Here is a 14,907-nt window from a genome sequence, read left to right as displayed (position 1 = left end):
GGTGGGATCTGAACACACTGGGCAGATGGTCCTCTAGCATTGGGCTGCCCTGGCTGTTTCCTGTGGTGTCTACAATGTCCTGTTAGCTGGCTGTTCTTTCATGGGCTTAAAACAGAAGTACCACCCTTAACCAGAATGGCAGAGTTCCAGAAGCAGGAAGGCGCCTTGGAGGTCTGCTGAGTTCATAGATTCCTTTTGGATGGTTAAGGTCATGGAGGCCCAAGGAGGGGAGGCCATGCTGTGGGCAATGGGCTATGTTTGGGCTCCAACCCCGTTCTCCCGAGTCTAACGCGCCATTTCCTTCTGCCTAGGGTCAAAGCACTTAGCAGTTGACACCCCCTTTCTAAGCCTCCTTACAATCGTGTCCCATTCCCGGGGAGCCCCCCAGACTCACCAGTATCCTCCGGGCAGTGCAGCCAGCCCCCCGGCAGTGACAGTAGTGCCACCAGGCTGGAGCCCAGTAGCGAGCCCACCCCGGACAGGCAGAAGAAGATGCCCATCATGGCGCCCTGCATGGAGCGTGGGGCCTCTGAGTACGCAAACTCCAGGCCTGCAGAGAGGGAGAAAGGATTACGCAAGGGGCCGGGGGAGAAGCAGAGACTGGGCTCAGGCCCCAGCCTGCTGGGCCACAGCCCCCACCCCGGCCCCACCAAGCCTCCCTCCTGGCCTCCCGCAGATGGCCCCTTGCCTCTGCCCGACTCATCTTCCCTATCTGGACATGTCTTCCTGGCTGCTCCCACACTGCTGTCTCCCCTCTGCCCCTTCCTCCTGGGTCTCCCACTTCAATGATGGCACCACTGAGCCAGCCCAGTCTTCACCTTCTCTCTCTCCCACCCTCTCTGCCCACCTTTCACATCATCACCACATCATTTTGATTCAACCTCAGAAGTCTCTTCCTAATGTTGTCCTATTCCCTCTGCCCTGGGCCACATGAACAAAGGGAGGGCCGAGAGGACCCTCGTCTGCCCAGGGGCCTTGGAGAGGGCCTCGTGGAGGAGATGGCAGTTAGACTGGGCATTGAAGGGGAAATTGGAGTTCACATCCAATCTGTGAAATAGAGAGGCAGAGGGGACAGCAAGTGCGAAGACAGAGGGTGGGGAACATGGCACCGGGGGACTGGGGCTGGGGGGAGTTGGTATGGGAAGTGTCTTATTCACCTCTAATCCCCACTGCCTGGCACAAACTAGTGCTGACAAGTCCCCACTGGGTGACTGAAGCCTTGCTCAGAAGACCCTGCCTGCCTCCACGAAGACAAGCTCCAGAGGCTGAGCCCATGAAACCTCTTACTTCATGGCACCACCAGGCAGAGCCCATCACCTGTGCAAGAGCAAGGGAGGGGTCCAGGGTACCTGCGATGCTGGCAAAAATCTCACTGATCCCGATGAGCAGGTACTGAGGGGTCTGCCACCAGATGGACAGTGGTGCTGCATAGTACGTGTCCCGTCCAATCTGCTGGGACACCGTCTGGTTGTGACTGATGTATTCTAAACGCTTCATCTCCAGGACTCCTGGCAGCAGAGAGAAGGAATACAGTCAGATCCACTGTAGGCAGCTTGTGCTAAGTCGCTTCAGTCGTGTCCAACTCTTTGCGACCCCATGGACTGCAGCCCACCAGGTTCCTTTGTCCATGGGATTCTCCAGGCAAGAATACTGGAGTGGGTTGCCATGCCCTTCCCTGGGGAATCTTCCCAACCCAGGGATTGAACCCATGTCTCTTATGTCTCCTGCATTGGCAGGCAGGTTCTTTACCATTAGAGCCACCTGGGAAGCCTCTAGGCAGCTTTGCCCATGACAGAGCTTGGCAGGTAATGGGTATTCACTAAGTAGCTAGTGATTGACCAGGCATCAGGTAAGGAAATTAATACTGGCCCTCCAACTATTGCCTTTTTGCCTTGGCTGCTAGGAAGCTCAGAACTAGATTTTGCACTCAGTAATAGCTCTTATTAATTGAGAGCCTGTTATGGGTGAGATACGCAGTACGCATTCTTGTAAATGAGAAAGAGAACTTTAAGCAATCAGCCCCGAGTCCCAAAGCTGATAAGTAAGTGGGGCTGTGCTTGTGCCTCAGTATGTCTGGTTTCAAAGCTGGCCCATTCCCATGATATCACATGACAACTCTGCTGCAGCATCAAGTATTACAGTAGCATTTCTAACCTGGCTTTCAAGTTTATTTTCTCTCCCTTCATTGCTTAGGAGACAGCTATGCTCTCATGGAATGAAACCGTTTATGTAATTAAGTGACTTGGGTTCCAGTCATGGCCCTGCCACTGGTTAGCTGTGTGACCTTGGGCCAATCACTTAACCTCTCTGAGATCCAGTACTTTTAGGCAAGAAGTTCAGTGGTAATGAATTCATCTGCAATGCAGGAAACTTGGGTTCCATCCCTGGGTCAGGAAGATCCCCTGGGGAAGGTATTGGCTACCCACTCCAGTATTCTTATCTAGAGAATCCCATAGATAGAGGAGTCTGGCAGGCTACAGTCCACGGGGTCGCAGAGTTGGACATGACTGAGTGACTGGGCATGCACGCAGGAATAAAAATCCCAGGATTCTTGTGAGGGTGATATAGGACAAAATTTACCAAAGTACCCAGCTGAGAAACAATCTAGTTTGGTTTTCATCCTTTCATCCTCAGTAAACAAACACAATACTGTTTACTGAGCTTTAATTCCTCTGGCTCCTACTTATGATCCAGGCATGGTGCTGAGTGACTTACTGACTTCATCTTATTTAATCCTCACAACACTCCTGTTAGACCACATTCCAGGAGGGCAGAGCCCAGGCCCTGCATAGTGTCTGAATGAATTACTCTCTTCTTTTTAAAGATGAAGTTCAGAGACACTAAGAAACTTCAGGATCATTATGTCACAAAGTGAAAGGGCTGAGGTCGGTGCAATAGCACGCAAAGCTTCTTTTATCAGAGCCCTTTCTTTTTATTTTTTATTTTTTTAAATAAATTTATTTATTTTAGTTGGGGGCTAATTACTTTACAATATTGTAGTAGTTTTTGCCATACATTGACATGCAGAGCCCTTTCTTGTAAGCAGCTTCGCGGCTTCAAATCCTTTTGAAATGGAAGAAGGAAGAGAATAAATAGTAAATACTTTTTGAAAAAAGTCCCCCAACCACTGAACAGCTGTGTGTCTTTGGAAAACACATTCTACACACTTACTGAGTACCTATGTTCATTATTCATGTTGTTGTTGTCCAGTCCCTCAACAAAGTGTGTCCGAGTCTTTGCAACCCCATGGACTATAACCCGCCAGGCTCCTCTGTCCATGGGATTCTCTAGGCAAGAATACTTGCCTAGAGAAGTGGGAGTGGGTTGCCATGCCCTTCTCCAGGGGATCTTCCTGACCCAGGGATCAAACCTGGGTCTCCCACATTGCAGGCAGATTCTTTACCACCTGAGCCACCAGCAAAGCCCTCATTATTCATAGCAGTGAATAAAAAAAGAAAAAAAAATTCCCTGCCTTCAGGGAGCTTTTTCCCACTGGGGAAAATCTTTTTTCCTCTCTTGACCTGAGCTTCCTCATCTGTCAAAAATGAGAGGAGGCTGGACTCAAGGAGGAGGGTCTCTTTCAGCTCACTTCTTCCAGAAACCAAGACTGGCACCCACAGGTGGAGGGTGTACTTGGCCCAGACCCACAGCTCCAGCATCAGCCCCTGGGGGATCCAGCCTCCCTCCAGCCCCAGACAAAGGCCATCCCACTCCCCCAGGCCCTACACTGCACCTGCCACAATGACCGAGGTGAAACCAAAGAACATCCCCAGTGCCATCTTCTGCAGAGCCGAGGGAAGCAGCTTGCAGCGCAGCAGTAAAGGGTCAAGCAGGTGGTCCTTTATAGGCACCAGGATCAGCAACACCACGACATTGGCCAGGAGCACCCAGGCTTCTGGGATCTGTAAGAAGAGACCAAGAGGGGCAGGTGGGCGGAGCAGATGGAGCTCTGGACTGGAGTCGGCAGACCTGGACTCCATCCAGACTGTCCCTGCATGACCCAGAGTCAGTCTGTTCCCCTCCCCTTAATGCACACTCTTCGGCTGTGCAACTAGGGGACGGATTAGATCAGGGATGGCAAACAGCTTCCTTTACTTTCTATCATTTGGCCGTGGCTGCCTGGAACATTCATGGGCTCAGCATGAAAGAATGTTGAGATTGATTAGTGATGTCTGCCACGGGCAAGGAGTGAGGTTTAGTAGCAAATATTCAGTTAGCCAAAAAGTTCATTGGAGTTCTTCCATAAGGTGTTACAGAAAAACTTGAATGAACTTTTTACCCACCCAATATGTCATTTATCTGCCAGTTCTGAAGAGTCTTTGATTTTAAGAGTCTCTGAAATGGCAAGGAACTGGTTTAGAAAGTCCTGGTGCAAGGCAGAGATCTGAGTATCTGGGGTTCCAGAGAGGGAGTGAGTGAGGAAGAGATGAGGATGCCCCAAGTGTGTCTGATCTGAGGGTCTGGTGTAAACTAGGCCATGAGGCCCGCTTCAGAGCAGCAGTGGAGTGAAGATGGCCTGAAGTCTTGTATGTAGCTGAGCTTTGGGGCAGGATGCCTGGACCTCCAGGTGCATTTTCTACATTCCAAGGATGCTCTGCCACTGGGGGATGGGAGTGTGGAGGCTGCTTCAGTCTTCCTTTTCTCAGAGGAAGCCCCCAGCCCGGCCCGGAGATCGGGGCTGAACCCACATGTGTCTCTCACCTTGTAGCCACTGCCCTGGGCTCTCAGAGCCTCGGATTTGTTGGTGGGGCAGTTGGGGAAGATGTTTGGGATTTGGAGGTGAAGACCTTGCAGGACGAATGTGGATTGCATCTGCCAAGAGAGCTAGAGGTGAGGCTGGAACAGAGCTGGCCACCTCACCTCCACCCCAGAACACTCCCAGGTCCAAGTCAGACACTCCTCTGCAGTAGTACAGAGCAACCAGGCAGCTGTCCCCTTTCCTAGTCTCAGGGAGAAGAGACTGCCCCACCCTCCTTGCTCCTCGGGAGCTTCCGTCACTCTGCTCCCAGGCCCGAGGGCTACGTGCCCAGCTTTGCTCCAGAGCCAGGGTCCCAGCTGGTCTGGCTCATGTTCATGTCTCCAGGGCCAGCATAGAGTACTCGTGGATAAATGTTTGTTGACATGAGGAAGATAATGACAAGGCTGGCCCCATGGGGAGCTCTTATCTGACACTGAAGCCAAGCTGAGTCACACAGGTTGACACAACTGGGGATGCATGCCACTGATCCAACAGAGTGTCCCTGGACATAGCGACAGGAGCAGACTCCAGGGGGCCCAGCTATCCCAGGTGTTACCCTGTTAGTTGCTCTGTGAGGAAGGGGGATCCAAGAGAATCCCGCAGAAGGGCCAAGGGGCAGTGGAGGGTCCTTGTGTTGACCAAGGCAGCAGCTGTTTGCTGACTGGTATGGAAGGATGTCAATGTTCTAACAACTGGTGTGACTGGGGATCAGCTATGGACACATACATCCCATCACAGACAGCTTCTGCCTCTGTGCTGTCCCCAAGTAGCAGGCTGACCCTGAATGACTCCCATCTTCTGCATCTCGAAACAAGATTCCTACAGAGCAGATGTGGGAGGCAATGACTTTGGGGCCTGGGGCTTAGAGGTTGGGGTTAGTTGCCCACCCTCCACACACTCACACATTTTGTGGGGCGGGAGGAAGCAGTGGTTTTCAAACCTCGCTGAGAGTTAGCATCATCTGTGAAGTTTATTACACTAGAGACTCCCCTGGCAATTCTCCTTCAGGAGTCTGGGGGTGAGACCTGGGAATCTGTATATTTTTTTAAAAACTCTGAAGGGGATTCTGAGGCAGAGCCAGGGCTGGCAACTTCTGTTCCAAGGCACTTGAGCTGCTGAGCTTGTCCCGAACTTGCTGTAGGGTCTCAGGTAACCGACCCACCTTCTCTGGGCCTTCGTTGCCAAGTCGGAGAATCAGAATGCTTCAGAGCTCTCTGAGCCTTTAGTCTAACATGAGAAACTGAGGCTGGGAGAGATGGGGTGATTTATTCCGTCACTGGGCCTCATACCCATCTCCAGAGCTCCTTGTGCACCCAGGGAATGTAATTATTGGGACAGCTTTGCATCAGGCCCCACCTGGCTGCTACAAGGCAGCAGTTCACTTTGTGAGGCTCTCCCCCAGCAGTTCACTTTGTGAGCCCTTCCCCCATTCCACAGGGGAAATGGGGGGACCAGCTGGTAGCTCAGCTGGTAAAGAATCTGCCTGCAATGCAGGAGATGGGAGTTCGATCCCTGGGTCGGGAAGATTCCCTGAAGAAGGAAATGGCAACCCACTCCAGTATTCTTGCCTGGAAAATTCCATGGACAGAGAAGCCTGGTAGGTTACACAGTCCATGGGGTCATAAGAGTTGGACACGACTTAGAGACTGAACCACCACCACCCTCATTCCACATGCCCAGAGCATCTATGGTGAGAGATGAGACTACTAAGGGGCCTAGGGAGCCATTTCCTCCAGAGTGAAAGGGCAGGGGTGCTGACCTGAAAGTATACCATCCAATAGGGCACCAAAGTCACCATGACGGGCAAGATCTTCACCAGCACCTGGAAGTTGGCGATGTCCTCTTGGGGGGAAGGGCCAGGCTGGGGAAATCTCTGGTCAGGCAGCAGCTGGGCACTGGGAGGGTCTCTAAGGGGTCATAGCGGCAGTAGATTAAATGGCAGCTACTGTCACCACCACCACACCTACCTTCCCACCTCTACCATCATCCCATACTTTAATCCCATTCCCCTATTACCAGTTATCACAGCCATCACCTCGGAAATCACTGCCCTCCTCTCCTCCACTCCACCATCAGCATCACTTTCACTGACACTATCAACAACTGAACCCTTATCAGCATCATTAGTACAGTGACCACAGTCACCAAAACCATCCTCTCCATGGAGTTCTCATTGCTATCACCATTATTATTATTATTATTTTTTTGGTGTTGGCATTGCCACTGTCAATACTATCACTATCATCCCTGAAGCAGAGGTGGTGATCAAGACTCATTCCATCCTAGAGCTTTAGCCTCTTGGGTCCTGGGGGAAATAAGACCAGAGGCTGTGGCGAGCAGAGTCTTGGGGGATTTTTTGACTCATAGTGTTGATTTGCCCTGGGAATCAGGGAAGCCCTCGTTCATGCCTAACTCAGGGAAAGAGGCATTACAATTTGAGACACTCCAGTTCCCCAGGTGTGGTCTCCAAGCCCGTCCTCCTTAACAGGCAACGTGAGAGCCCTCTCCCTACAGATCAAGGAATGGAGAGGTAGGGGTGGAGGGGACACTATTAGGAGGCAGGAAAGATCAACTTCTACCCTTTGCCCTTTGTCTTGAGAAGTTTCTAATCCCTTCTCCCCCAAGAGCCTCGGCTCATCCTTTGAGATTCCCAAAGGGATGACACCAGTGCGGTGTGATGGCCGACATGAGCTTCTACCCTCCCAGTTTGTGATGCCACTCCTTGGCTGACAGATGGAGTTTATCTGCCCTGCCCTTGAATCTGAGCAAGACTGTGACTGTGCTAACCAACAGAATGAGGAAGAAGTGATGCTCTGGGACTCTGAAACTCAAAAAGGCCTTCAAGGGACGCAAAGCTTCCACTTCCCGCCCTTTGGGACATTTTCTCTTGGGATGCTTCCTTTCTTTCCTAGCCCAAACACCTTGCCGCCTGGGGGGCGAGGCCACACAAAGGGGAACCAAGGTGCGCTTGCTGACAGTCAATGTTAACTGCCAACCAGGAATGTGAGCTGTCTTGGATGTTCTAATCCTTACAAGTTCCCATGTGACTGCAGCCCCCATGACATCACAAGAATCAGAACTACCCAGGTGAGCCCAGTGAACCATAGGATTTTGAGAGGCCAAAGAGGTGGTCACTTAAGACACTAAGTTCTGGGATGATTCGTTAGGCAGCAATGGATCATTCGAACAAAACCTTACAGCAATGTACCAGGTTGGGAGAAAGCATGCTCTATACCTTTTCTGTCTAGATTCCATGGACAGGAGCTGTAACTAGGTCCATGGTCTGAAGACAGGTTTGCTTAGCATAAGTAGTCAATAAACTCAGGGAAGAGAGGGGCAAAAGGCAGCCATTGTGCATATGCAAGGTTATTCAGAACTTTCCTCCCTTGTTGTTTAGTCACTCAGTCCTGTCTGACTCTTTGCAACCCCATGGACTGCAGCATCCCAGGTTTCCCTGTCCTTTACCATCTCCTGGAGTTTGCTCAGACTCATGTCCATTGAGTAATTGGTGATGCCATCCAACCATTTTGTCCTCTGTCATCCCCTTCTCCTCCTGCCTTCAATCTTTCCCAGCATCAGGGTCTTTTCTAATGAGTTGGCTCTTCACATCAGGTGGTCAAAGTATTGGAGATTCAGCTTCAGCATCAGTCCTTCCAATGAATGTTCAGGATTGACTTCCTTTAGGGTTGACTGGTTTAATCTCCTTGCAGTTCAAGGGACTCTCAAGAGTCTTCTCCAACACCACAGTTCAAAAGCATCAATTCTTTGGTGCTCATCCTTCTTTATGGTCCAACTCTCACATCAGTACATGACTACGGGAAAAACCATAGCTTTGACTATACGGATCTTTGTTGGAAAAGTAATGTCTCTGCTTTTTAATATGCGGTCTGGATTTGTCATAGCTTTTCTTCCAAGGAGCAAGCGTCTTTTAATTTCACGAATGCAGTCACCATCAGTCGGAGAAGGCAATGGCAGCCCACTCCAGTACTCTTGCCTGGAGAATCCCACGGACGGGGGAGCCTGGTGAGCTGCCATTTATGGGGTCGCACAGAGTCGGACATGACTGAAGCGACTTAGCAGCAGCAGCAGCAGTCACCATCTGTAGTGATTTTGGAGCTCAAGAAAATAAAGTCTGTCACTGTTTCCATTATTTCCCCATCTATTTGACATGAAGTGATGGGACTGGATGCCATGATCTTCATTTTTTGAATGTTGAGTTTTAAGCCAGCCTTTTCACTCTCCTCTTTCACCTTCATCAAGAGGCTCTTTAGTTCCTCTTTGCTTTCTGCCATAAGGGTGGTGTCATCTGCAAATCTGAGGCTACTGATATTTCTCCCAGCAGTCTTGATTCCAGCTTGTGCTTCATCCAGTCTGGTATTTCCCATGATGTACCCTGCATATAAGTTAAATAAGCAGGGTGACAATATACAGCCTTGATATACTCCTTTCCCAATTTGGAACCAGTCTGTTGTTCCATGTCTGGTTCTAACTTGCTTCTTGGCCTGTATACAAGTTTCACAGGAAGAAGGTAGGGTGGTCTGGTATTCCCATCTCTTTAAGAATTTTCCAGTTTGTTGTGATCCACACAGTCAAAGGCTTTAGTGTAGTCAATGAAGCAGAAGTAGATGTTTTTCTGGAATTCTCTTGCTTTTTCTATGATTCAACAGATGTTGGAAATTTGATCTCTGGTTCTTCTGCCTCTTCTAAATCCAGCTTGAACATCTGAAAGTTCACAGTTCATGTACTGTTGAAGCCTGGCTTGGAGAATTTTGAACATTAGTTTGCTAGCATGTGAAATGAATGCAATTGTGCAGTAGTTTGAGCATTCTTTGGCATTGCCCTTCTTTGGGATTGGAATGAAAACTGACCTTTTCCAGTCCTGTGGCCATTGCTGAGTTTTCCAAATTTGCTGGCATATTGAGTACAGCACTTTAACTGCATTGTATTTTAGGATTTGAAATAGCTCAACTGGAATTCCATCACCTCCACTAGCTTTGCTCCTAGTGATGCTTCCTAAGGCCCACTTGACTTTGCACTCCAAGATGTCTGGCTCTAGGTGAGTGATCACACCATCACAGTTATCTGAGTCATTAAGATCTTTTTTGTATAGTTCTTTGGTGTATTCTTGCTACCTCTTCTTAATATCTTCTGCTTCTGTTGGGTCCATACCATTTTTGTCCTTTATTGTGACCATCTTTGCATGAAATGTTCCCTTGGTATCTCTGATTTTCTTGAAGAGATCTCTAGTCTTTCCCATTCTATTGATTTCCTCTATTTTTTGCTTTGTTCACTTAGGAAGACTTTCTTAACTCTCCTTGCTATTCTTTGGAGCTCTGCATGCAAATGGGTATATCTTTCCTTTTCTCCTTTGCCTTCCACTTCTTTTCTTTTCTCAGCTATTTGTAAGAGCTCCTCAGATAACCATTTTACCTTGCTGCATTTCTTTTTCTTGGGGATGGTTTTCCTCCCTTGGGAAAAGAAACGGTTTGGCTGACTTCTTAGTCTTTCTTATACTTAATATCAAGGTGGTATAGAATTCTGTCCCAAGTGCCTTCACTGGTACCATCATCTCCACCACCACCACCTCTGCTGCCATGGTTACTATTTATTGCCAGAAGTTATTGTCACTGATAACACCATCATCCCTATATTCATCACTTCCATCACTGTCAAGACTGGTAACATCCCCATAATTTCTACAGTTAGTCCACTGTCAATATTACCACCACCCTCATCTCCATCACCATCCTCAGGCATAGTGGGCAGCTCTAGCTGCCCATCATCATGAAGGGCTACCACTGGAGCTGATCCAGAGCATCTTTAAACTGGACCACCTGGCCCCTCCCCCCAGAGCCCCCTCCTCACCTGGCAGAGTGTCGGTGCCACAGTCGGGGACAGCAGTTTTGGAGAGCAAGTTTGAGCATGGAGGACACTTGGCTGCCTGTGGGCGGTTTGATGATGAAGCTGGGGGTGGCAAAGAGGAAGATGAAAAAGGCCAGGCCCACACAGCCCACGACGATGCTGTAGCCCAGCAGGAAGCTGATATTCTGCTGGATAAAGGCCACAACCAGCAACGACAGCATGGCACCCACATTGATGCTCCAGTAAAACCAGTTGAAGAAGCGGCGGCTGGCATGGCGGCCAAGATCCATCACCTGCCAGGCAGGGGTAACAGTGAGGGCCAAGGAGGTGTGGTAGCACCCTGCCATGACATGCTCTCTGTGACTGCATGACCCTCCTACAGAGACACTTCTTGCATCAGTGGGTGAGCATTCTGGCACTTTCCTAATCCCTGATCACTAAGTAGATGCTCAATAATATTTGTCGAATGAATGAATAAACCCTTCCCTTGGGAGTCACTTGTTAATGATCAGGGCATTTGGCGCAGCTGTTTCTTCATGCCCTTGATACACATTGCTTTTTTATTATCACTAAGTGGTACACACAACAGATGTCTCTGATGCCACTTTGTTCATTTCTAGCTGATTTATCCCTTTGTGTTTGAGCAGTCCATAGTGTGCATAACCTTCATAGTCAGAAAAAAGCCAGTCAAGATCTCAGGTCTGCTCCACATTATTAAATATGATTCATGCGTATTACTGGAAGAACAAAAGTCCAATGGAGAATTTCCTCTGCAGTTTGAAGATGCAAATAGCATTCTCTATTGTGCCCCCACCCCCACTTGCCTCCCAGTCAGACAAAGTTGGCATAATCGAGGAAAGCAGTCGTGGTCCCAGATGCAGCCCCAAGAGCAGAGTCTGGCCTGATTAAAAAAAAAAAAAAATTCAGGCCCCCCAGCAAGGGCAGAAGGGCTGAAAAATCTTTACCCAGGGTTTGGATCAATCTGGGACAGCCAAGCCCCAGGCCCACTTCCGGTCTGCTGGCTTGGATTAACTGTACTGGCAGCTGCCCTGCTCCTAGATCCTGGTCCATATTCTAACTCAGCAGGTCTGGGGCATGGCCCGGACATCTGAAATCTACAAAAGCAGTGAGCTCTGGAAGTCACCTCTCTAAATAAGCAATTCTGTACCCCATGATCCCTTCAACAACTCCCCAAATCTCAGAACCCATCATTTTTCTTCTACCCAGAGATACATATATCCATTAGCTAAGCAGATTTTGTCAAGCTTTAACTTCTGTGATTGCACTAGGAAAAAGATAACTAGGTATTTTGTTCCTTTTCCAAATGTAATATTAAAGTTCACACAGATGCGTTTATAATTGTACCCTTTGGAGATTTTGAGGCAATAAAGAGGGAGGGGCCTGTTCATTCACTGAAAATCCTTGCTGTAGACTTTTAAGCAGAAAATCGAATAAGTCCCATAACGAGCAGTCACTCCATTTGTTAATTGGATGTAAATGAATATGACAATTGTAACTCTAAGGGGAAGAGCAGGCAACCTATTCAGGATACAAATGAGTTCTCCCAAATGAGCAGCCACTTTGTTGAGAATGAGGGATGGCCCGTTCTGAAACCAGCAAGTGTTAAAACACTTGGCTCCTCTGTATGGCTGTCTGCCAGATGATGCCAACCCTTCCCACCCTCACCGCCCGTCTGACTGTCCCCCTGAATTCTGCAACAGCCCCCTTCCTGCTCTGGTGTGCCCACTCTTGTTATCCCCATCCACTCTCTACCCTGTGGCCAGAGCTATTTTAGAGAACTCAAATCTAATCATGTCCATCCCTGCCTCAAATCATTTTAGTGTTTCTGAACTGCCCTAGGGGTCAGGCCAGACCCCCAGGCAGTTTTCCAGCCCGGCCTGGCCCCACCCAAACTCCATGCTGCCTAGTGGCCGAGCCTCTGAGTGGTCAATTCTGCCAACAGGTGGGAGAGACAGGAGGCAGTAGATGGCTGAGGCCATCTGGAGGTCAGTGAGGTCAATGCACAGGTTAAGGGCACCTGGGGATGGGGTGGGATGTCAGTGAAGAGGAGAGTTAAGGGAAGATGAGAGATTCCCAGTGGCAGATATTGGGGGTCTCCTGTTCTGAAGGAAGGTCTGTGGAGGCTGAGAAATGGAGAGGGCTGTCCTGGGAGCACTGAATCCCCCATCAACAAAGGAATCCAAACAGGCTGGGTGAGTCACTCCTTGGCAAGGACACTGGAGATTATGTTGTCCATAATCTGGAGGATGCTGGACTGTGGATGACAGCTGGATGCAATGATTCTTTCTAAAATGTCCCCTTTCTGATTGTAACACATGTAATTAAAGAGCATTTTAAAATAGACAGTTAGGTAAAAAAAGTACAACTAGTCCAGCGGCCTGATCCCACTACTGTTACAATTTTTCCCAGTTTCTCCCTTTCATTGACGCCTGGTCTTTTCACATGGCTGGGATCATATTCTGTATGCAGTTCTGCATTGCTTTTGTTCATTAACATTGTAAGTGATTGTTTTCAAATCATGTTACATATTTTAAAAAATTACTGTCTAACATCCCACTGAGTAGAGCTATCAAAATACAGCTGTGCTATTAAGTATTTTTCCATCAGTCATGGATGGATGTGAGAGTTGAACCATAAAGAAGGCAGAGCCCCCAAGAATTGATGCTTTTGAACTGTGGTGCTGGAGAAGACTCTTGAGAGTCCCTTGGACTGCAAGGAGATCAAACCAGTCAATCCTAAAGGAAATCAATCCTGAATATTCATTGGAAGGACTGATGATGAAGCTGAAGCTCCAATAGTTTGGCCACCTGATGCAAAGAACCAACTCATTGGAAAAAACACTAATGCTGGGAAAGATTGAGGGCAGGAGAAGGGGGCAACAGAGGATGAGATGGTTGGATGGCTTCACTGATTCAATGGATGTGAATATGGGCAAACTCCGGGAGATAGTAAGGGACAGGGAAGCCTGGAGTGCTGCAGTCTATGGGGTTGCAAAGAGTCAGACACGACTTGGCAACTGAACAACAATAAATCAGGTGATTACTCATTCAGTTAGCAAATATCTATTGAATTTCTCCTATGTGCCATCTGCTGTCCAAAAGACTACAGAAAAAGGCTCAGAAGTTAGCATACCGGCCCAAGTGCCACTGGTTCCTGAGTGCCAGAGCTAAGATCTGAACAAGCAGGCCTGACTCCAATTCTGGCGCAGCTGGCAGGAAAAGGCTTGCTCCTCTCAAAGCCCCAGATCGCTATAACACACAAAGCTGGGGCTCCTGATGGGGCCTGAAGTCCAGGTACCCGTATCCTCCTTTTGAGCTGCTCTCTATGAGACCTTGGAAAGGTTGATTAATGTCCTGAAACCTCAGTGTCCTCATCTGTAAAATGGGCATAATACAACTATCTATGCTGTAAGTAGTTAAAGAGGATGAAATGAGTTACAACACGTAAAGACACATTGTCAAAGAAGGCCAACTAGGGTTATCATTATTGTAGTTTTAGTTGTTGGAATAAGCAACCCCCCTACCCCCACCCCAGCTTCTTTCAAATAAGGAAACTGGACCCGGAGAGGGGAAGTGGTTTGTCCGAGGTCACGCTGGCAGCCACAGCGTCCTGACTCCCAGATCCTTCCCTCTCCCCCCACCCTCCCCGGCCCTCTGCCACTCACCTGGTCTGCCCCGAAAGAGGTGAGGTTGCTCCTGACGGAGCTGGCGGCCAGGGCGAGCAGCAGCAGCGCCGCGTAGAGGGTAGGCGCGCAGTAGGTGGCGCGCGAGGTGTACTGGCAGCCTGGCGAGGGGCAGGCGGGCTCCAGATGCGAGAAGGGTATCTCTCCGCAGAAGGAGCTGCGGCCGTCGGGGAAGGCGGTGGCGGCCAGCAGACCCGAGGCGGCCAGGTAGAGCAGCAGGCTGAGCGCGATGGCGCGGTAGCGGCCCAAGTACACGTCGGCCAGCCAGCCGCCCACGGGCGCCAGCAAGTAGGAGGCGCCCAGGAAGACAAGCGCGGCGCGGGACGCCTGCTCGCCCGCCCAGTTGAGTTCGGCGCTGTTCAGGTAGAGCACGAGGTTGCCCGCGACGCCGAAGAAGGCGGCGCGCTCCAGCATCTCCACCAGTAGCACCGCGGCCGCCGCGGCCTGCCACCACCGACGGGGCCCCCGCGGCCTGCGCGCCAGGAGCGGCTGGTGTTCCTCCGACTCCCAGGGCGCCCCGGGGGCGCGCGGCCCGGGCATCCTGGGTCCTCTGCGGCGCGACTCGGACCTCTCCCTCACCCGCGGAGCCCCGCGTCCCTCCCCC

General features: G+C 49.9%; 1 protein-coding gene across 1 annotated transcript in view; it reads right to left on the bottom strand.

The window, feature by feature from the left end:
* The window catches only part of SLC15A3 (solute carrier family 15 member 3), a 15,287-nt gene extending 380 nt beyond the window's left edge, over window positions 1–14,907 (bottom strand). Inside the window, exons 1-7 of the mRNA XM_081536313.1 lie at window positions 14,286–14,907; window positions 10,604–10,893; window positions 6,498–6,645; window positions 4,702–4,812; window positions 3,734–3,902; window positions 1,350–1,508; window positions 395–550 (exon numbers count right to left, since the gene is read on the bottom strand). Of these exons, the coding sequence (XP_081392439.1) occupies window positions 395–550; window positions 1,350–1,508; window positions 3,734–3,902; window positions 4,702–4,812; window positions 6,498–6,645; window positions 10,604–10,893; window positions 14,286–14,843 (1,591 nt within the window). The 5' untranslated portion in view covers window positions 14,844–14,907. The remainder of the gene's footprint in view (window positions 1–394; window positions 551–1,349; window positions 1,509–3,733; window positions 3,903–4,701; window positions 4,813–6,497; window positions 6,646–10,603; window positions 10,894–14,285) is intronic.

The sequence above is a fragment of the Giraffa tippelskirchi genome, chromosome 10, assembly GCF_054371585.1.
Source record: "Giraffa tippelskirchi isolate mGirTip1 chromosome 10, T2T-mGirTip1v1.2.pri, whole genome shotgun sequence".
Classification (NCBI taxonomy): domain Eukaryota; kingdom Metazoa; phylum Chordata; class Mammalia; order Artiodactyla; family Giraffidae; genus Giraffa; species Giraffa tippelskirchi.
The sequence above is the reverse complement of the archived record's forward strand: the minus strand, read 5'-3'. Positions and strand labels throughout refer to the sequence as shown.